This window comes from Anomalospiza imberbis, chromosome 10 (genome assembly GCF_031753505.1).
Source record: "Anomalospiza imberbis isolate Cuckoo-Finch-1a 21T00152 chromosome 10, ASM3175350v1, whole genome shotgun sequence".
Taxonomy (NCBI): Eukaryota; Metazoa; Chordata; class Aves; order Passeriformes; family Viduidae; genus Anomalospiza; species Anomalospiza imberbis.
The window spans coordinates 15,901,116-15,924,661 of record NC_089690.1 but is presented as its reverse complement, the minus strand read 5'-3'; the positions used below and the strand labels follow the sequence as shown (position 1 = coordinate 15,924,661).

The 23,546-nt window shown below is 40.2% G+C and overlaps 1 protein-coding gene and 1 long non-coding RNA gene across 10 annotated transcripts in view; one reads left to right on the top strand and one right to left on the bottom strand.

Annotated features, from left to right (window-relative positions):
- The window catches only part of SPHKAP (SPHK1 interactor, AKAP domain containing), a 65,621-nt gene that overhangs the window by 10,257 nt on the left and 31,818 nt on the right, over positions 1-23,546 (bottom strand). For all 8 annotated transcript variants that reach the window (XM_068200857.1, XM_068200864.1, XM_068200856.1 and 5 more), the window contains 4 exons: positions 10,506-10,565; positions 7,404-7,538; positions 4,752-5,007; positions 746-4,481 (listed from right to left, as the gene is read on the bottom strand). In XM_068200857.1, coding sequence (XP_068056958.1) covers positions 746-4,481; positions 4,752-5,007; positions 7,404-7,538; positions 10,506-10,565 — 4,187 coding nt within the window. The remainder of the gene's footprint in view (positions 1-745; positions 4,482-4,751; positions 5,008-7,403; positions 7,539-10,505; positions 10,566-23,546) is intronic.
- The window catches only part of LOC137480032 (uncharacterized), a 50,716-nt gene that overhangs the window by 13,899 nt on the left and 13,271 nt on the right, over positions 1-23,546 (top strand). The window lies entirely within an intron of this gene.

Here is a 23,546-nt window from a genome sequence, read left to right as displayed (position 1 = left end):
GCACTGCACTCTCATGCTGGCTCACACTTTACCTTAACAAAACCAAGCTGCAGATTTCCTTAAAAAAGGAGTACAGCTGTAAGGAGAGAGTGGTGAGCTGTGATGTAAACTCCATGAAACGACATTAAAATAAAATGCTCTTCTTTTCCCTATCTAAATTCTACCAGAGAAGTCTTGAACTAAGAGGTGAGGGCTGCTTTTATTCTTATTTTTCCTTCACTAAAGAATTTTTACTACTTGTAGCTCCAGGCTGCAAACACAAAGTTAAACCTCAAGCTCTCAGAAGTCTGGTCTTGTTTCCAGGTACACAAAACGTTGCTTGCAACAAGCATAGCATAGAACTACAGGTCAAATCCTGCTATTGTCTGTTATACACTAGCACTGTTTTTTATTTATCTATTTTTTAGTTCAGATATCAGCCTGTGCTAAATAAAAGTTTAAGCTTTGGTCCATCTTCGCTGTATTAAGGGAGACATAAATGTCTGTAGAGAGAGAACTTGTCTGTGCAGTATTACATTTAAATCTTAATACCATAATGTCATATTCAATATAAGTTTTCTCCAGAAAGTACCACTGTGACACATGATTGGGTGATTTTCTGCCAAAAGAAACCTGTAGTCAAGACTTAGCCTGCTTATTTCTTTAAAAGTACCACTCTTAACTTTTTCTTCTATCAAAATAACGTTTACTGGGAAAATAAACCAAAGAACAAAGCAATGTGCTGATTTGCTGTTTTGTCACTTACCTACTTACTGGGGAACTGGAAACCATGTGTCTCCCATCCAAAGCTTCTGGAGGCTTTTCTTTGCTTTGCTGCCCCTTTCCAGATGGGCCACATGAAGTCAAGGACTCTGAGTCTTTATCTGGCTCATCTCGTTGATCAGTTTCTATCTGAATTAAAGGCACTTCCCTGAGCTGTCCTGCAGGGAGGCTTCCAGGGCTCTTCACATGCTCTTTTTTCTCATCCAAATGTACTTCCTCCGTTTTGGGTTTGGGCTGTATCTGGGTTGTGCTTTGGGGATGTTTGCTTTCCAGCATGTGTTCTCGGCTTGTATAATCAAAGGAATCCTGCTGTACAACAATTAAACTTTTACCACTTTCAACAATATTTGCAGCCAGTCTTTTTGCATATTGTTCCACGTGTGGTGGAGAATCACTGTAAAACTGGTCTGCCTCTGTAGCCTCTGCCTCATCCGCTATGATTTTGTTCTTGCGCATCAGAGACTCAATAGAACTGGCCCAGGTCTCGTGGATCAGCATGTCTGTGATCTGGTCAGTCTTGCCTCTCTGGTACAGGCACGAGTCAGACTTGCAGAGCCCCGCAGAAGCCATGGTACTGACGGGCTGTACGCTTAAGGAATCTTGGCGATGGTGAGCGAACCCATCTAAGGAATTTGCTTTAATTGGGACATTCACTGTAAGCCTAGAGCCTGAGGATCTACTGTCGGGCATCGACGACTGCCTAAAGCAGAAAGGTGACCGTAGAGAGGGTGCCAGCAAACTGCCACACCAGTCCTTTGAATTCCGAGAGGATGATGCATTATCTTTATTTTCCTTTTCAATTTCTCTTAGCATATACCTATAAAACTCTTCAGTTATACTTTCTGTGCTTGACTGTTTGGATGGGCAACTTGGTCTTACATTAAGATGGCCATTTTTCTTGGCTACCTGTTGCAAAGCAGAAGTTAAGATATTGTTCGCATTTTTTCCTGCATAATAATCCAGTAATAAATCAAATCCTCTTCCTTCGTTTTCCATCTGGTTCACCATAAATCTTGAAAATTCATCTGTAATGCTTTCACAACTAGACTGCTTTGAGACAGAACTTGTCTGGCTCAGAGAGTGACCAAAGCTGTTTATGAGGCCTAGGGTATTGAAAGAGGCTTTGGAATCTGAGTCCTCCTCTGGTATGCTCTCACAGCTTGAGGCCTTGCCTCGGCTCCACCTTTCACAGTGCAGTCTGTTCCTGGGGTGGTTTGGACCTTGCCAGATGCTATCAACCATGGAGAGTTCAGTGAGGTTCATGATCTTGGCAGCCACTTCATTCGCAAAGAGATTGACTGAATCTGGTGTGTCCTCAAGGTTTATAGATTCATCTACTACCCGATTCATCAATTTTTCCTTTAGCTCAGGATGCTCATCTGTTTTTCTTTTGATCTCACTAAGCCGAGGTGCCCTGTGCTTCCGAACCACAGAACCATTGGTATGGGTTTCCTTCTTCCTTTTCATGGTTCTGCATGATAAACTCTGGGTCACCAGATATTCACTTCCTCTCTTCCATGCACAGAACCAGGGTTGCTTGCCATTTGAATTTTCTAGACAAATGGCAGCTATTTCTGTTGCCATAGAGACAACTGTTTCTGCCAATTCTTCCGCAAAGTCTGTTATACAATATTTGTCCCTTGAATTTTTCACCTGTAGCACAGGCTGAGAAGGAAGCAACACATGGTTTCCTAACAAAGACAAGCTAAGTTGAACATCATTATTTAGCACAGAATCACACTTAATCTTGGCTTGGTTTTCTGTATTTATGGTGGCACTGGAAGACAGCTGTTCTTGAACACCATGCCTGCATTCACTGTTTGCAAAGGTATTTTCTCTGTCTGAAAATGATCTGTAGTCTTTCTTCTGATGATGACTGTTACTCTGATTTGGGGATTTGTAACAATCTCGCGCAGCTCTTTTCAGGTATCTCTTCTTGGGAGATGTTTTAGCACCAAGTGTGTTATGCCCTGTATTTCCACTTGGTTCTGAACTCAGTGTGGAACCTTCATTGCTATTTACATCTTTGATATCATTCTTGCAAGTGCTTGTGACCTTTTCAAGATCTTTACTAGTACTGGTGCTGTAGGGTGTACCAAATGGCTTAGCAGCAGAGTGATCAAGGGGGCTGTGTGAAGTTTCACATGCTGTTGCCAGTGTTGGCCATCTTTCTGCTCTTGTTACTTTCTCTGCTTTTGTGCTTTCGGAAAAGAGAGGTGAACACTCTTCAAGTTGCCTTATGTCATTCATCTTCTTGCAAGTGAAATATATTATATTAAAAAGCAACTCGTTTGCAGTCTCTGTGAAAATGTCTTGTGTACTTGAGCCATCCTCCAAATGGGCTTGTAGCTGTCTCTTCTTCCTAACCTCTTCCATAGAATGTCGTAGAATAATATTGGATAAGTTTTGTGCAAGTTCGTCCCTGATTACTCCATCAGCACGTGGAATATGTGGTCTTGCTGCTGTTTCAATAATTTTCCCATTTATGGATTCCATAAAATGCCCTACATTTTTGTATGTGTCAGGTTTTGTCAGAATTAGGGATGCCTCTTTGAGAAGCGCCTCTGCAATGCTCTCATTCAGCTTCTCCATGCTGCTTCCTACAGCTAAGCTGCAATGCAGAGTAATGGCTGCAGAGGCCTGAGCAGCAGACAGAAGTCCACTGGAAGTTGCAGGGTACTTCTCCTCCTTTGTTTCCCCCAGGCCACAGATGGCTACAGCACTTGCCACTTGAGTCATGCCACAGAGCGCAGACGGGAACGAGTATTCCGTGCCAGCACAGTCGTCAAGGAGCTGTGAGGGAGCTGCGTGCACCTCTTCATTAGCAACCACTCCACTTCTCGGGTCTGCGACTTCCTGCTCCCGGCGGAATTTTTCCGCAGCCTGGGGACTGGAAATGGTTCCAATGACAGTGGCTGCACAAGCCAGAGCCACTTCCAGTGCACTTTGGTCATGTCCGTTTGAATGTTCTTCTTCAAAGTAATCTGAAACTTCAGCAGAGCTTTCTGCCTCAGCCCAGTGGCTCGGGCTGGGCAAGGCAGACCCCGGCCAGTCAGGTACATTCTCAGAACTGTCCGGACTTTGCACTATGACGATCTTTGGGAGTTCATTCCATGATCGGGAAGCAGATACATCTTCTGACTTACAGGAGCTTCCTACAGAGATGCTGACTGCAGCCTCCTCACTGAAACTGGGTCGAGACTGTGACAGTCTAATGAATGCATCCTGCAGAACAGATTCTGCTAAATTTGTGGCGTACTGACCTGTGGTCGCCTGCTCATTCTGGGAGGGAGGATCAGTCTTCCTGATACCTGCACAATCTTCCCCATCTGCCTTGCTGCTGTGTTTTGGTGTGGGGTCACCCCGAGGCTCCAGCTCCTCTTTAGCCATTTTGGTTACAGATACATCTTCTAACATGAGTGCTGAGTTTTCAACCCCACCAGTCAAATTAGTAGTAGTAAATAGTGAAGTACCTTTTTCAGCTAATTCCTTCTGCCACAGTATTTCCTGGTCTGACTTATCTTCAGGTTTTGAGATGCCATTTTCAGCCCCAACATTCAGAGTTTCAGAGATCTGAGCAGCTGCATTATCTTTATTAATGCAGTTCCCTTCAAGAATGAACGGCAACCTGGCTTTTCTATAGTGAATGTTTTCAAATCCCTTTCCTTTATTTTTTTTGACATCTGAAGATGTTTCTGAAACATTTAATTTTTCATGACCTGTTGAGAAAAAAAAATTAGTGTTTGGAGAGTAACTTGTGACTTCTAAAAGAAAAGAGCTGCACAACTTTGTAGTCCATTACTGCTCTGTAAAAGTACTGCACAGCCACGTACCTTGTCTTTGAACAAAACTTAAAAAATATGAATGGCTGTCCATTTTCTAAATTACATATGCATGAATTAACATCAAGTGCAATTTCTGTGAGCATTGCTATAGCTGTTTTGCAGTATGAACAACAGCATAATTATGCTCAGTCCCCCTGTTTTTACCAGCTTTATATTCATCAGCCTCGTTGTCATCCTCGAGGTGCTCGGAGGCCGTGAGGAAATCTTCTTCTATTGAGGACACGGAGCAGTTTGTGTCATCCTCAGGCTTTAGGACACGAGTTTCTATCTGCAGCTGCCTCTCCTGAACGAGCTCAAGTCCAATCAGAAACTTGTTTATTTCAAAAATAATGCAGTTTGCGCTGTTCCTCCTGTTCCCCCTCGCACACTGAACCAAGCAGACATCTGCCAGCCAAGGACACTACAGGGGAAAAGAATCTCAGTTATTAAATTAAAAAATAACACTTATTTTAAGCTTCTCCCTCTATAAATATCTCAGGGATGTTCTGTTGCAAAGATGCAATACGTTTTGTCATTTCAATGTTAGTAACAGTGTGCAGTTACACGTATGCCAAAATAAGATTTCTTGGACTGACAGCTTTTGTTATACAAGTGTTTTAGTAGAGAACCCAGCTGTATCACAGGGGTTTGTTTGTTTTCAATCAACTTGTTGTTTTAATGACAGAGAATTATTTGATTTTAGTCATCTGACATGCTGTTAATAATGGCCTCACACTACCTGGTATTACCTCTCTGGAGGGAATTGTTTGTGGGCATGAATTCCTTTTCAGGGTCATTTCTGTTGCAATGCTTGTTTGAAGACAGCCCTGTAAATACTGGCTGATAAGACTGTGAAGAGCAGGTCACCTCTAGATGTTCCAACAGACCATTTTTAAATAGTGTTTTATTTTGTTTCTTTGCTGCTCTCCCTCTTTGTCCAAAGCCCCATTATTTCAGGCCAATACAAACTCCCACTGGAAATGGGGATCCAGTGCACAATGTGCTCAGCCTTTATATGAAACTGCCTTCTCTAGAGAAGCTGTACAATTAAGTTGAATGTTGGACAGAAATTGAGAGGAAGGAACTCTTGTTATCCTCATTTTACTGATATTAAAAAAGTTGGACATTTATACAACAGAGCTGAGTTGATGTCTCTGCATGGGACCATGCTTTTTGTATGGATGTGTCCTGAACCAAAGCCAAGCTTTTGCAGCTTGTGATGTTGTGCTTTGAACTCAGGCTCCCAGGAAAGAGGCAGCTTGGGTAGCACCAACTTTGGACTGGATTGAGGCAGAAGTTTTAGGCTGTGCAAAAGATGCCCTGGACCCCCTGGGCATTTGCACAGTATCTAACATAGGAAGGTGACCCCATCCTGGACCTTTTGTCTTTGACTGTGAATGCAAACCAATCATCTACTAATAAAGAGAGTGGGATGAGTGTTATGGTAGATTAACATGTTTATTAGCTTGCTCTTCCTTTCCACCTAAAAAATGGGTCTGAAAAGAAAACCAGATAAATTAGTGTGTTAAAAAACCAGAAAAGATAAATTAGATAGCTGCTATGAAATTGAATCAGCACTTGAGCATGCACTGTATTGTGAAAAATGTTATGAAAATGTTACGAAAAACAGATGCAGCCTTAGATCAGACATTTCCCTGCTTTTTCCCCAGTCCACATTTTTTGGGGTTGTACTTGTGAAAATAGCTTGAGGAGGAGCGGCATTAAAAATAATTTTACAAAAACTCTACCAGTCACCTTACAAATTAATTTCTCTGAAAGCCTAACAATAGGATTACTGTGGCATATTTGGCCAATAAATCTCATCCAATCTCAATGCAAAGCTTTACTCGAAAGAAATTTATTTGGTTCCTGTTTGTCTCTTGACTCTATTCTCTATGAGAGGGCTGCCAGTCTCAGTGTCTGTAGGCTTGTGGAGACAGGGGTGACTTGGGCATTTCAGTTACCCTGTTTGGGTCTCAGACCACCCCTGTGTGTATTGCAGCATCTTGGGATGTGGGGTTTGGAGCTCCATCTCTCCCACCACAGCCCTGTGCTTGTTTTTGTTAAACATTTCTAAACTCAGCCATTAGTCATGAGTGGCAGGAAAGCTCAATAACCAGGTAATTGGTCTCTTTAATGATCAGCTTATTGGTAAACTGTAAAATTCAGTGATCTTTGCAATACAGCTGTCACAGGGTCTGCTTCAGGAAGGCTTTTGTAAACAAGGTGATTTCAGTGAAAGAAAGTTTCCTTCTTATCTGCAGCAGACAAACATGGCAATACCTGTTCATGTTTTACATTGGTTGAGACAGTTTTGTACTCCAGGGTAACTCTGCAGTTTTAATGAAGTTGAGAGGTGAAGATGGATTGGGAATGAAAGTGGAAAGTGGCAAGATCACTGGAAAGGCCAGTGCCCTGGCTCAGCTCTATGCACAGAAGTGTTACCTCTTTCCCTCTCTGCTGCCCTTCTGCTACTCTTGAAATCGGGGCTTACAAATCAGTCATCATCTCTGCCACCAGAGCCTGACTCCTCTGAAGTGCCAATGTGGCTTAAAGCATTACCAGCTGCATCCCAGATCTGCAGGATCCAGGGGGAATAGCAGCATCTCTTAGCAATCTTTGTGTAGATGGTGTGTGTCCCCCTGCCGTGCACCACACGCTTAAATCTGTCTGACAGAGGCTGTTGTTTGTATGTTTGCAAACTTCCACTCATCTCCAGTTGATCTCAGGTCTTTGCTTTCAGGTTCCTTTTTCCCATTTTCCAAATTTCATCCTTCACAGGCGTGATATGATCTTAAAGCTGAGTTTGACTCCTACCTGGGGAACCTCATAATCGGCCTGAAGGTTTCCTGATGCCAATCCACTCAGCAGGACTATTTCATTTTCCTTCGGTGGCTGTACGTTCATCGAACTGATCAGTTTGGGGAGATTGGGTGAGACGCTGATCAACTTCTGTAGTATGAAACAGAGATTTTGCTCTTAGGTAATAGTCTGAGTTGCACAGTTATACTCATTAAAATGAAGTATCACTTATAGGCATCCTTTGAGAAAGCTCACTTGAAAGTATTACTTCAAGTATATTAAGAATAGAACTGGTAGCATTAAAATGCATATTCTTTCTTTTGAGACACCAGGCAAGACATGGATGACAGTATAAACTTTTGCTCAAGTGTCCAGCAGGACAATCTGCCATCCCTCACATTGTCACATGCTAAACAGCTTGATTGGATTGGTGCATCTAAACACTTCCTGTTACATATGAGTTCCTTAGACTGTGAAAACAATGTCTCTCTCATGGGCTGAAAACACAAAAGCTTCAGTAGGTATGGGAATGAGAACAGGGCAAATCTTCCTGCTTTCCTCCAGGCATATGACTAGCAAGAAACCAGTGGAAGTTACCTGGAAATAGCCAACCAAATTGGTGCAATGCTAAACATGGAACAGCAAAACTATTGGAGATACATGGAATAAGCCTTTCTTTGCTTTTACACTGTGTACTTTCATGACCTGCCATTTGTAATGATATAGTCACTCCCTATATGTTGTGTATTTGTTAGAGGCAAAAGCAGTAACAGTCACAGCATCAGTGATGCTATACAGGAGATCTGTATTGCCCCCAGCATGTGCAGGAGACATTTGTGCTCCTTTGTGTATGACGGCCAGAACAAAAAGGCAATACCTTCTCTGAGAGTGCAGTTCTCTCTGCAAAGGATCTTGGTGTCCTTGTTCTGTGAACAGAGAACCAAGCCTGACCCCTTAGAGCAGAAGCAGAGGAAACACCACCTCCATTTCTGCACCACCATGGCCCAGGTGTTAGTGCAGAACATGTGGAAAAGCCCTTCAGGGAGTGCAGATTTGGGCACCCAGCCATCTGCTTTAGTTACTAACCAAGGCAACAATACTTATTTTTTTTTCCTTTTCATCTTCAAAATATTAAGCTTGCAGTACTGTTATTTCTCCTTGAATTGAATTAGATATAATAAAGCTTTATGGCTTAGAAAAGCTAAATCAATATTGGGAAACAGCTCACTTTTCAGGGGACTGATCTTCAGATAAGACTAAGTATTTTTATGTGATATAACTAAGTTCAGTGCTTCAATTCTGTTTGATGTTTCACTGTAGCATTAAAAAGTTCTCATCATTATTTTTTTCTTTAAAATCATAACCTTTCTGTTGTCACAAACACTTCCTGGAGTATTTCTATTTTTCTACTGCCTAAGTTGCCACATTTTATCAGATTTCTTAGGTAGGAAGTGATGGCATTTTATATATCTTTTACTTCACTTCTTTACCTTTTCTTTAGGGGAAAGAAAAAAAAGTAGTCTGGAACCATATTTTACACAAAACCCCCAAATTTAACCCTTTCCAAGGTTCAATCAGTAACACAAAATCCTAACAGTACCTATTACTAAATCAAATACCTGCTAGTAAATAGTTATATATTTCATATGAAAAATATCTGTGCTAACATCTTCAAAATGATTTTAGGAAATGCTTTCACCACACCAGTGTATTGCATAAAATTCCATGCCACTCAATGCTAATTTACAAAACCTGCTTATTATACACAGCAATGGGGATGAGGGAGTTTCCTCTTGGAAAAGAATGCACAGCACCTGTGCTAGCAGGGAATTTTTATTACCTACATTGAAAACTGAGGACAGATGTCTAGTTCTAAGATTGAGGGAGAAACTTTTGGTGTTTCCACTTATAGCTTTTGTTCCTCAACAAACACCATAAACAAGAATAAAACCACCACATTTTAGAAAACAACCAGTGCTTTTGTGGCTTCACTAAAGTAAAACCTCTCAAGCTGTTCTGCACAGCTAACCAGCTGATTCAACAGAAAAATCATTTTGCTGCAAGATGCCATATTTATTTTTGACAACAGATTCTTCACAGATCCAGGATGCAGAAAACAGCATAGAAAAACTGTTCCTGCTAACAAATGACTTGCAGGAGGCATCGAGGTGCCAGTACTGGTTGTTCTATGAGCTAGAAGTGTTTCCAGCAAATGAACTGTAATGGTTTAACCAAGGAACTCCCTGGGAACTGTCAGGAGATCCTACCTGTGTTCACTCACTACATATTGCTTCTGTATTGGTGTGTCAAACATGGGCACCGAGCCAGGATGATAAAAGGAACTGATAAAGGAAGATGCAAGCACAAAAGTGACACCAGGCCCTCCTTTTTTTTTAAATCTCAGTTCTGCAGATTTAATGTTTTGGTTTTTTTTTTTTTTTCTGGAATGGTATGTGTCTTAAATATCATACCATGATGTAGCTTGTTTCAGTGCTTATAAAATAACCAGCGTTTCTTACTGCTTTTTAAAATTTTCTTTTTTCCTACCCTTGTAACTTTCAGTTAAACACATCAAACATACCTTTAGTTCTAGGGGTTTTATCTAGACCCCTCCTCAACCTATGTGGAGTTTATCTAGACCCCTCCTCCTACCTGTGTGGAGTTTGAGTAAGACAGCTCAGCTGAACAAGACCTAGACTCATGGAAGATTTTCAGGGGCTTTTTGGCAGTAGGACAGAGAAAGAAATCAGAAGCTCGTGGCAGAGCAGGATACCAGAAACCCTTTTTATGTAGTATTATGTCAAATTTAAAGCAAATGGATGTATGACATGTCCGTGTTCACTTCTCTGATAAAAGCATGAAATCTACTCATATAACTGTTGTGAATTCAGACTGCAACAATCCATTACAAATTTCTGGGATGGGAATGAGAAATGCTATGTAACATAGTCCAGTGTTGAGACAATTTCTGATTCCTTATGCATTGTTCTCTGTAACGCTTAAAAATCTAGGATTGGCTTTGATTAGTTCATAGAGTTTTAATCTGTATTTTTACTGGAGAGTCCTGGTGGGCCTGAATAGATCCATTGTGCTTGTTTTTGAGACCTAAGCAGTTACCTGTTTCACTTGCTCATCGCTGCAATCATCTCTGTTGGCATCTAAATTCACAAAACAAACCTGTAATGAGAGAGAAAAAAAGAAAAAGCACTTTATAAAGTTGTATTAGAGAGGCAGCAACCCTTTTAAAGTCACTATATTTTATTTGCTAGCCCTGTAGCTGAATCTGTGAAGCCTTTTCCTAGTACAAGAAAGGTAGAAAGGTTAGTAAAGAGAACAGCAGAATAGATGTTAAGAAAGGAGGAAAAGAAGGAATAAGAGTCATGACTTTATCTGTGCTGACAATTAGCTTGTCTGATGAATGAGCAAATGTTGCAAATAAACTGTAATACAGAGGGTATCAGTAACGGTAGAGGAAATGTTAAAAATACATTTGATCATATATCTGATAAATTCTTCATGTCTTGCTTTTCCAATGACTTCTTTTCAGGCACTTGTTGCTAAATGTTTTGTAAGTAAGTGCAATTGTGAGTTGCTTTTAGAGTTTTCTGCACACCACATAAATATTGGAGTATTTTCCCCAATTTTCCAGAATGTCTATGAGAAGTTTAACACTTTATGAAAGTAATTTTTTCAACTTGGTTCATGAGGCAATATTCAACAGGAAGTTTTCAGCACTGCTAACTGGGAATCACAGGTGCAGAAGAGCTTAACTGCCTGGTGAGTGCTTCACCAGAAAGTTCTACTTTTAATGACAAGGGCTTTTGCCACTTCTTTGATTATTCTGAGTTTCAGCGACTATTTAATGGTAGTGAGATTAACTTAAACAGAAACTTCAGATCTAAAGATCATTTAATTTTTGAAGGATTTTATTTTATTATATGCTTATTTGAAGGCCATTTTCTAATAAGAAGATCCCTCCTCCAGCTCTGAGTTAGAAGCAGGGACTCCAAAACTAGGCTGACTGTGAACTAGGCTTTATGAGAGTTGGGTGTTGTCCTCATTTAACCCAAAACCTAACAAAAATTCGGGGCGCAGCTGAAGCCAACACCTGACTCCAAATAAATTGCAGATCCAAAATTTTACATAAAAGAGCTGAGTGATTTTTTTTTTGCTTCTTTTTCAGTGAAGAGGAAATACTTTCCCTAATTCTATGTAAATATCCCACAGAAAATGAGAATGCTCTAAATTATCCCCTTCACCAACACTGTTGTGTTAGGCACCCAAGCTCTTGTTGTGTGCCTGCTTTTACACCAAGACAACCCTGATTTCAGTTTATATATGCACATGCCATATGTACAGATTCTGACCATCTGCAGTAACAGCCAGCACAGCAGATGGAAAGATCCAGCCAGTGCTCCCATTATAAACCAAAAAACACCCAGTGAAGAAGAAAGCTTTTTGCCCTTTTAAATAGTTTAATGCCATCTTTACATGAATTTACAAACATATTTTCCATCCCTTTTACAATTTTAGCAAAAATATTTCTATGATAATGACAACAATCAGGATATGCCACTGTTATCTGCTGAACTTTTAAGAAATAGTTATAAAAATGTCTAAGCTACAAAATAGTAAAACTATCCTCCAGCAACACAGTATGGTGGTTATGTAATGTCCTAAACATGCTACAGTTGATTAGAAAACACTTCTCTTACTTTCTACTGGGTTTTCACATGTAGGCATTTCACATGTCAACAACAGGTAGTTAGCAAAAAGCATTAGAAAATTACACTCTTGATTTGCACATGAACTTGCCCACAACAGTATGAGATATGAGTTATGAGTCTGCAGCTGCATGGAGGTGTGCTTGCTTAGGGAACCATCAACTTGGCACCAGGGCAGGAGTGGGGCAAGGTGTGGGGCTGGTTTCAAGTCCTCCCCAGCAGGGTCACCCCATGCTGAAGTTAGGGCTGTTACTGAGGAGTGCTGTGAAAAAGCTGCATCTGTTATGAAAAATCTCTCCCTGTTTCCTGCTTACATAATACAAGTTTTAAGCTCTCATTAGCTTGTATTGCTTGATTAACTTCTAGTAATTATCAGGGACACCTCCATCAAAACAAGGCAAAACAACACTAAAGAACAATTAATAATCTTTTGGATGGAAACACTGCATAAATTATGAAGGAAAAGCCAAGGTCAGGTCAGTATTTGCTAACCTCAATTTAATTCTGATTTTTTTTCTTTGTATCAGTTGCAGCTCAGTTCAGCTGTAACCCAACCTTCTCCTCATCACGGTATCTTTAAATGACAGTCCTTTCCCAGACACTCCTTTACTTCTTCACATCCTTGACTTCCCACAAACACCTTTTCAGTTCCAGAGTGTGTCTGCCTTCCACTTACACTGATCTTCTGTCTGGAAACCATACAGAAATTTTAAGATATTGCCTTTTTTTCTGCCTTAGGAAATACTTATTTTGGAGGGAGAAAACAACAAAATTTAAATGGTGTTGCATAATACAAAAAGGAAACGACCCACCACCCAAATTCAGGCTTTATACAGTGAGATAGTCACCCACATCTTCCTGGGTAGGTGCCAGGATCTGCTTTTGGTTCAGTAGTTTTTCCAAGTTTAGAAATCCCATTTGCCTAAGAGAGGAGTGCTGTTCTTTTGGTGAACATGTACCACTGCACTGAAATGTAGAACAAAGCAGGGTGCTACATGTCCCTAAACCATTTAATGCACAGGCACACTGTGAATAGCAACTCTTGCACTATGCAGATTCTTGTACATCAATAGCACTGATTTGGGTCTGACTCCCAACCTTCCTCTTATCAAACCCTCCATGCATTTCAACTAGGATAGTTCCAGCCAGGTTATCATCACTAAATTGATGAGATCTTTACTTTCCATGATCATATAAAAAGCAAATAGAGAAACAGTTTTGTTTTCTTTTTTTTTTTTTGTATTTTGCATGGTAATTTCTATGACTGGTTAGAGATGTATAGGGTAAATTCTATAGATCAGTAGAGTCCTGAAATCTGCTCTTGAGTTGGTGTAGAAATTATGTACATACCTCACTTCTTAAAAGAACTATATATTAAGAAATTCTTTTTAATTAGGTATTCAAGGATGTAATGTAAACACAGTATATTTTCCTCACTGACAAATGGCCTCAGGATATAGTTAACCTGGTTATCAAAGTGAGCCACAGTCCTGTGTTCTGTGCTGTGAAGGACTATGGTCAACACTTGCTTGAAGTGCTGCAGGAGGTGAGCTTTTCCCCCCCCATATAATCAAAACATTATACCGCCCTCCTAAAAATTTCAGTGTCTATTTTAAAAGAAAGGAAGCTAAACCAGAGACAAGACTCAAAAATGACAACTCTATACAGATGGCTTGTGCAACCTGAATTTTACCTCATATGCCCACATTTATGCAATGCAGAACTGCTGTCTGATTCAGTGAACAGGAAGCCTGCAAAAAGGGGGAAAATGATGTAGATTCAGAGCACTGTGTATCTGCCATTTTCTAACATTTGAGCCTATGACTTTGTAACCTAAAGGACACTCCTAAGCACAGTATCTTAGTTTCTAATCCATCAACAGCTGGATTAGGACAACACAGTTAAACAGACAAAGTGGTAACAGGACTACAAGCAGGTGACACTAACTGCTTTGTCCCTGTCACTCCACCATTGCCCCCATCCATCTGATCCCCAGCTTTGGCCTAGGTGTCACCAGCAGCCTGGTTTTGGTGCCATACACCTCAGCAGAGGCTAAATATCTGTGCAGATGTTTGGATTTGCACCAGAACTGGGTAGAACTCTCCATGTTCTGTGCTGTCCTGGTTGGTATTTCAGGATGTAAATGATGTATTGAAAATGAGCTTATAGAGTTTTTTATCTCCCAGGTCTGTGCTGTTCTGCTTTTCCCATCCTCTTACTGACACATCACTGAGTTAACTCATGCTAGGTGCCAATTCAGATACTCCATGAGACACTTAGAGAGAACAACTGGTTTGGGACTGCTCTTTTATCTGCCCATAAAACTCATGTCTAATTTCATACAAACAGAAGTGAAAAAGGTAAGTAGCCCCAGGAGAGATCTCAGGAGAAAGTGGTCCTGAGCAGGCAGTTCCTGGGTGCCAAGTTAAAAAACAGTGTAAATGCCTAAACCTGAGGATGTGCAGGATACAACTGTGGGATATCAGAAGGTGAGCAACTGCCAAGCCCAGGACTGAAGGTAGTTTTATGTAAAAACCAGTTAAAGTGATGGTAGGAATGCAGTCCTTAGGCAGAGAACTGCAGCAGCAACTGCAGCCCCACAGCAGGACAGGCAGGATCAGACTGTGCTGGCCCTTGCAGTCAGAGCTTCCCCCATGCCCTCGGCAGTGATTCTGTTCCCTTTAAATGTTCCCATCTGTTGCTGACCAGAGTGCAGTGGCAGGAGCAGAAGGCAGCTGTGTGTCAGGACAGCCAGCTGTGTCCTCTCTGTCCTGGTTTGGGTGACCAGGTATGCAGCTGTCCCAATGTCAGTTTTAAATTAGCATGCACCCTGCTGTGCTTCTTTACATCTTGCCTCGCTGCTGGTGAGTGACATGCATCTTACACCAATGCAGCAATGTTCTGATTATTATTTAGCATTCTCCTTTGAAATAGTAAAGGCTTGGCATTTTACTTCCATGTTGTTTCTCCTCCACATTTTGGGCAGGTATTGTTAATTCTCAGGGTGTGTGTTGTTTCTTATACAGTATTATTCTAAACACTTTATCACTTTTTAAATGTAGGATTGTGAAGGTACAGTTTGTGAAGAGAGTGATTGAATTTTACAACAACTGTGATTCCTGTGACAGTTGTTTTAAGGATTTAATGGAATCTTTGACCACAATAATTTCTGCTCTTAGCAATAACTCTGTGATAGGATGGCAGATTTGGAATTCTGAACCTATTCTCATCCTAATTTAATCTCTGCAAAGTAGAAAAACAATAGTTGCTCTAAACTTCCATTAGACCTAAGTCTGAGTCTCCTGGCTTTAAAAAGATTAGATCATTGAAATTTCCCCACAGCACAATAGCAGAATAGAGCTCCTCCAAGGCACTGCTCATTGGAATGGTGACTATTTCAGAGAACTTACAGCTGCATGATGGGCTCCCTCAGGAGCTGAAGTCAGTGAAAGCCCGAGGAAAAAATATTGTTTTACCTTGTACTTGTGAGCCAAAGTAAACTGTAACCCACAGAAAATATCAAAGGAGTGGCAACGTGTCAGATTTTGTCCAGAAACCTGCTGTGAGCTTTGTCTCTTTGAAAATGACCAGAATCACTCATATATTTTTGACTTATATTAGGATGGCATAAAATGCCTTTTCCAGCAGATTGTATCCATACAGCAAGTTTGTGTGACAGGAGCATTTGTTTTGATGGTTAGCAAAATGCTGATCTGCAAAGCTCCCAAATAGAACTTTGTATTTATTTTCACTTGTCTTATTTATGCTAATATGATGGCTAAATAAAACCTCTTGGATTTCTTGTGATATACAGATATAAATGTGTGTGTAGATATATCTAGTGTACTGTCTGTAAGGTCCCCTAATCATTGACCTCTCTGTTCTTTAAAATTGCAAATTCTTAAATCTTGTAATCCCAATAGAGTTTCAAGTACCCCTTTTTTAGAAAGATAAAAAAACCAAATAGCTGTGAAATGATGGTTTTGAAATAAATATTCTAAAATGTCACATAAGATCATCCATTAGCTAACAAGGAAACAGAAAAATAATTTTGAAGATCCTATAAATTTTTTTATCATCTAGGCCTGGTAGGATTTGTGTGAAAGGAGGCTTATTGCAAACTTTTTTTGGAAGCCTGTGGCTTTGGTCACTTCACCACAATTATTTACTAAAAGAAAACTTTCATAACTGATACTCAAGGCCTCTATGGCTCCAACTCTCAGTATAAATGCTACAATATAGTTCTGATTCATGTGCTAAAAGCTGCTGTCAGGTTTTCCCTGTGACTCAGGCTTTGGAAAGTAGAAGTCTCCCTCCATTGCATCTTCAGACATTTGGGCTCTTGGGCAAATTCACTGCATTTGATGGGAATCTTGTTATCAACCACTCTGTGACTGCCCCAATGAATATGCACATGCTGGGTGTAAAAGTCCCTTCACAGAAATGACTTTGCACCTGTCAAGGCCAGGAGCAATAGCCAGCCTGATATTTCTACCCTTTGCTTGTCTCTCATTACCATTACAAAGTTAATTTTTTTTTTCTGTCACCACTTTTATTTAGACTGGCATCAAAAGGAGTTTTTACTGCAGGATGAATAGAAGGTATTACTGCTTGTGCAAGACTAAAGAGTTAATGTACATTTCTGTAAAACCTTATATGCCTGCATTAATCTTATTATTTTTTTTGATAGGTCTTATTATGCTTAATTTCTTTCTTTCTGTATTCATTTATATGTTAAAGAGAATCTCAGAGGACTAGAGAATGTAACTGTGACAGTTAACAGATCTGATTTCAAGGCCAGTCCAAATATAAAAATGATAAATATAAACCAATAAACCATAATTGATATCATCATTTAGTTTTGTTTAAGTTAATCTTGACTTTTTCCATTTCCTGTATTTGAAAATTGTTGGTATGGAAGAATTATGGTTCCATCAGACTGTTGCAGGAGGGTGGTATTTTAAAGGAGAATTTGTTCATGAGCAGAATAATAACCTGAAATCAGTTTGTGGGTTACTCAGGAGCCAGTCCTACACCTTTATCCTTTTCCTGCCTCCTCTGACCTCCTCGTCAGCAGGGTGGGCCTGTTACTGAAATACAAGCACAGTCTGCAAGAGTGGCCAGGCTGCTCCAGAAAGAAAAAGAAGTTCACAAAACAGTACCTTTGAATTTTAGACACTTCCAGGGAAAAGATTTCATAGAAATGGTTGAAATTTTAAATTGCCAAAATGCAATGATACAATAAAGTTTTAACTGTTGTAGTTAATTATAGGCCAGACTCTGCTAAATAACTCAGAAGAAACAGAGTTCAGTCCCAAAAGGTTTTGTTTAAAATGACTGAAACAATCACTGGCTAAGAACACTGTCCCAAATGCACCAAAGAATATAAAATATTTAATGGTTTCTAAAACCAAGCTATTTAACATTGAAACCAAGGTGAAAGACTGACTCCCTCTAGCCCCAAACTCTGATTGTCTTGCAATTCACTGCCCAAGCTAGTTTTGGTAAGCCAAGAAATACAATTGCCTGCAGTCTACAAAGCCAAACAGATGAATTCTTTAATCCTATAAGCAACTGAAGCGAAGGAAACGATGGTTATGTTTAATTTACAAAAAAGAGAACATTGATGGTACATTACTAAATGAATGATCAGATTTCTGGGAGAGTTGAGTATTTGCTTAATGTTTTCTTGAACACACCTAGATACTCTTATTTGGTACAGCATTGATCTAAACTACTATAAAAATCAATTATTTTTCTCAAAGACATTTGTATGACACGTAGAAGCACAAAACGAGATTAAAGCGTTTTAAGTACTTAAATCCATTCTGCTTATCTGTGCACAGCAAACTGTTCTGTGGTGCTCTACAGGATTTTTCAGTACTTGAGAAAGATGAGGAAGTCAATGTGGCTAAGCCTAATTAAAAAATGCAAATGATTTTGCTAAACAAAGATGTCAAGTGACAGTACTCCATAGCATGACTGAGATTGATCGGACTCAAGTTCTGCCTGCCCCAGGTCTCTGGGGTGTCAGGATGAGCAGGAATTACCAAGGTGTGAGTGCAGCTATCAGTGGATAGAGTCAATTGTGCATTACACAACTAGATACAGGCTGTCAGATCAGCAGCTAAAACACCAGTCTGGAACAGTCTGTTTGGTTTTGAGTTTTTAAACTGAGCTAGTTCTTCCTTACTTGCCCCCACTACTCTAATTATACTTATCACTTCATTATAATACACAATATGTTCCCCCCATCTTTTTAAGTAAAATGTTAGTATGCATAAGAGTTAGATCATGTATCTCATTTTTGCTCTGTTTTTCACACAGTGGGGTAGGTCTGCTGTATTATGCAGTCTCCCAGGCTTAGTTGCCTTTTGTTCTGGACTACACTGGGGGAAGAAGGAATGGGGAGGTGGCACTTTGCAGGGCAGCAGGGAAAACCAGTGGCTCCATGGTTGTCACACCTTAGGAAACTCTTCCCGATAAATCTCTACTCAAAGCTTTCTGTGAAGGGATTTCAGGACTGTATCCAGTATATCAGAAACTGTTGTCTCTAGATGAAAAACAGGCCCCGTGTCTCCTCTGATTAAAAAATTCTTTACTAAAATCAGATAATTCTGTAAGTTCTCTGCTTTTCAGAGGATGGGGTGAGAATTAAGGAAGGAAGCATGCAGGTCTGATGATAGCTTTTGACTGAGCTCAGTTGTTTGATAAATACTCATCATTATACACTGTAAGAAATTAGGACTGTAAAATCTAACTGATCTGGATAATTTCCTCAGCTCTTCCTTTTCTTCATTTGGCCCATCCTGGCCCCAGTCCTTCTTCTTGCTTCCTGCCTCATAAAATTACATTTTTAAACCAAGACCATCGTGTTCTCTCCCCTTGAAAAGGACTGTTTCAGCCTTCCATTAAGAGAAGTTACATTCAGCATACAAAATATTCAGCTACTGCGGACCACTGTTACAAGCAACAGAAATTACAGCTTTGTGATGGATACAGTTTGGTGACAGTGATGGTTCCTGTCATTTTTAACCAAACCTTTTGGGGCTGACCACTGTTTCTGCTGCAGTAGATGTGCATCTGTCTGCTCATGCATGCTCTACAAATTGCAGGGCAGCTCTGCCCCAGCTGTTAGGCAGGTTATAAATTGGCAGAGCTCTGAGGCAGCAAGATTACTTGAAAAAGAAGGAATGGTACAGGTTCTTGTGCTTATGAATCAGTCGGGAAAACAGCTGGCTGTCTGACTGCTGAGATTAGAAAAGTCTGCTTATCTATGTATTAGTATCTTAAGGTTAACTTTTCAGCATGTTGACATGTAAGCTCTGCCACTTTCCTCTCAGTAGACTTTATTAAAGTGTAGCTCTGTCTGGTTTCTCTGTTGTATAAGGAAGGTTTGAGTTCACATCCTTACAATTTCTCAGTTTCATCTGTATTCATGAAACCTGTAGGAACTCTGGCTCTGGAACATCTGGCCTATTGTCAAATTAGACAGATATCATCCAGTAAGTGACTATTTCACCTGAGCCTGAAATTATTTCTGTTGGTAAACAGGCAACCAGAAACTCTAATCATGCATTTTTACTGAGGCTGTAATCCTAAGTGTTCTCTTGATTCTTTAAAAAAAATTAATCAAACTAATTTAAATATAACTCAACTAGTATGTCAAATTATTTTTATTCACACAAACCCACAGCTGCTTGGGGAGAATGTTTTGCCTAATGACATGTATTTTTGGACAGATTTAGGTTGTTCCTCAGTTGAGGTCAGTTTTACTGAGTTCCTGAATCCAGTATGAAATAGTAAAGCTAAATAATTTCCTCTCACAGACTTCTTCAAGCACTTTGAGGGAACTTAAAAAAACCAAAAAGGGTGCAAGGTGGATGTGTGGCTCTGGAAGGACTCAGCTTACTCAAATATACTGTTCAAGAAGCAAAAGGAGAAATTCTTTAAATTTTCACAGTAAATAAAGTGCTTTTAACTGGGAAAATTAATTTTGGTGGGTTTGATACTAATTCTTCCCATACACCTAGAAAAATTACTTTAAAAATATGACTACCCACATTTGCATACTGCCAGTTAAAAAGAGCATGGAATATCTCAATTAAACATCTGCTGCAATCTGGAGGAGGTGGCCATAACATCAGAATTATTGAGTTCATCCCTAATCCCTGTGTGTCAGGCAGAAGTACCTGTACTTCTGCACTCATCCATTGTCACAAGCTTTGCATTCCCAGAACCAGACCATAGAGGTGCTGTAACCATAGATGTTTTTCTACTAAATTACATAGCAGCTGACAGAAATAAAGATTTGTCCATGAGTCAGTCAAATTATCAGCTTTATCATTACCATTTTTAAGATCTGCAATTAAAAAAAAATCAGTTGTTTGTTCTACATACTTAGTTGCATACACAATTGGAGGTAAAAATACCTGAGTAACACTTCTGAGGGGTTTAGAGCAAACCCCTGGAATAAAACAAGAATCTTCTAGCTTTCAGTTTCTTGTATCTGAAATAGAAAAGCTGGGAATCAGAAAGGTATTCTGGTCTGAACTTCTTTCCCTATACAAGCTTCTACCAGGAAAACATCTGCCTTCTTCATGGTCATCCTAAATCTGCAGGTCTAGACTTATCGTACTGAAAGGAGAACTACAGTGATGATTAAAGGCTGGGCTTCTGTAGTTCCCAGTCTCTTTGCAGAAGACCAAAGAGATGAGGAATCTTGGCATCTACTTGAGGATTGGATTGGATCTTTTTGGAGCAAGAGCTGGAAATCTCAGGCTGTGCTAGATTCCTGCAGTACTATAAGGAGTGGTGTTTGTGGTCATTTCATTGACACTGAAATGTGTGGTGATTTCTGTTTGTTCTTGAACTTACAGATGTTGTATGGACAGCTGCAGTGCATCTTTCAGTTCACAGGGCACATGGACACACCCTTTGTCTATACAAGGTCCTGACTGAAGCTCTTTGGAGAACACCTGTGGCAAAACACTCAGCTGCAGTTAGGTACAACCCACAGTGGAAGCTAAGGTTCATGCTAAGAGCACAAAGCTGTGCAGAAGAACATCCACCATGGAATGTTCTTCAAGGTCTCACACTGTCATGGGCCTCTGTGTTTATCTGTGTGATAAACAACTGCTCATTTCACTCAGGAGGAGCTCAGAGCAATCAGCTGCAGCAGAGCAGACACCCTGCCTGGGGGCACACGGTTCCTGCACCCACTCAGGCACACTCACAGATTTCTCAGCCATTACATATATAACTGCAGTCACACACAGACACTAATGAAGAGGAAATGAGGATTATCTGAAGCAGGAATGTGCACGTGGTTTTCTTTTGCAAATGGTTTCATAATGCTCTACGTGCCATCTTCATTCATCTTCCTTCTGGTTTTATAGGAGGCTTTAAAATGCCTTCATGCAGAGCAGTGAGGCGTGTGACACTGCCATTATAAAGCTTGTAATGGAAAAGACACTTTCCTACAATTTCTGGGGAAGAGAGATCTCAACCATTAACAAATTACTAGCTGAAATGTGTGGGTTTCGGGTAATATTCTTCAGAATGTTCTTTCAGACTGTTCTCCCACATTTTTTTTTAATCATTACTATTATTTTGCCTCCTATTACTCCACCTTGGAGTAGTTTGGGAAGCAGGCAGGAATTTGTTTCATGCCTTGCTATTAAATTGGTGTGCTGTCTTGGGATGAAAGAATGCAACCGGGTAACTTCTAAAAAGTGTTTCCTTTTCCTGAGCATACAGATAAGTATCTACTGAAGAGGTGTATATATAATGTATATAGTATAAATGCTTTAAGGACTGACATATTTTTGTGAAGATCTGCAATGTAAGAAGAAATAAGGAAACTGAAAATTACCAGCTGTTGCTTTTCTGTTGCGGGTATTTGTTTTTAGATTACAATTTCCCTTCCTCCACTGAACAAATTTTGGTGACTTATTTTCACTCATCACTTCTTTTTGGCTCTCATCACTTCTTGTTGGGGTCACTAGCAGTTATCACTAATATGCAGAGTGCACATTTTTAGTAGATAGCAGACTAGGAATGGTATAAGAGATATAGCTCTCTCCTCCATGCACAGTAAAATCTAACCTTTTATATTTAAATGGTAAAAGAGGATCTTGATCTGGAAGATGTCTTATATGAGGTGTTTGAAATAGCCTGATAGTGACTCAGAATTAAAAAAAAGAGTTTCTGGAAGACAGAGCTAATCATTCATTAGCATTTGGATGCAATGCTTGTCTCGCATGAATTTCCATGCTTGCCAAAATGATTCTGGCAGAGGAACCAGCTGTGAAATGTAGAAATTAAAATATTAGTTTGGAAGTACTAGATATGCCCTGTAGCTACTTGCAAAAGGATTTGAATGAATGAAAATGTGAGGTAGCAGTGTTATACAGGTGGGAGAATTTCTGTCCCCCATTTTCTCCTTGTCCCCCCTGCTTTCTGTGCTGAGCATGATGTCACATCTATGGAACTTCCCTTGGGCCAGCTAGGGTCTGCTATCCCAGCCTGCTCACTGGTGGGGGCAGTACACAAGCCGTGTTCAGGAATAGCAGAGGCATCTCTCTGTTCATTCCCTGTGTTCAGCAGAAGTACAGAAATGCAGAAAAGCCCTACACCAGCCATGGTGAAATAAATTACCTCCAGCCCTGCACACAGTGGTAACTTCAGAGTATGAAGCAGCTCAGGCCCATCTTCTGTACTACAAATAACTCCAAAGGCTTCATAACAGCTATCCCTCAGTGGGATACAGCAGTACCTTCCTTAGCTCACCAAAGTCAGATCAGGCTACCATCAAAAAATCCACTTCTGTCAAAGTAGGACCATGGCACTCTACTGACAGTTTCTCTGCCCAAAATTACAACAGGATGGAAGGCAGGATGGGCAAACATCAACATGATATGAGGTCTGAGCCTTCCTTCTGTTGTGTGGTCCTGTGCATGATTAGAGAAGGGCAATTTCCATCTCTAGCTGGGAGTGGAGGAAGTCTTTTTCCCATTCTTGCCCCATATTTTCATTGGGATGGCCACAAAAGCCATGTTACTCCTTTCAGTTTCCATGTAAAAACCTCTCCTATGAGCTACACAACTGCTATCTCACATGACATGAGGTTTCCAACCACTCTTCTTGCAGGCTCTAATGGAGAGTTTCCAAAAGCAGACAACTCAGTGCATCTCCTGTAAGTCACTCAAATTCACCTAAATAAGGTCCTGACATGACTCTCCCTTGTCTCACCAGCCCAGCCACAATTCTCTTTTAGGTACACCTTGTATGTTGTCAGAAGGATGTGTTATACTGCTCTCATAGCATTTTTAGCAGTAATGAATTTGAAATTTAGTCCAAATTATTCTTCAGAAGGTGCTTATCTCAAATGACTTGGTGGATTTATGGTTCTTGATATTTTAGAGACTATCCC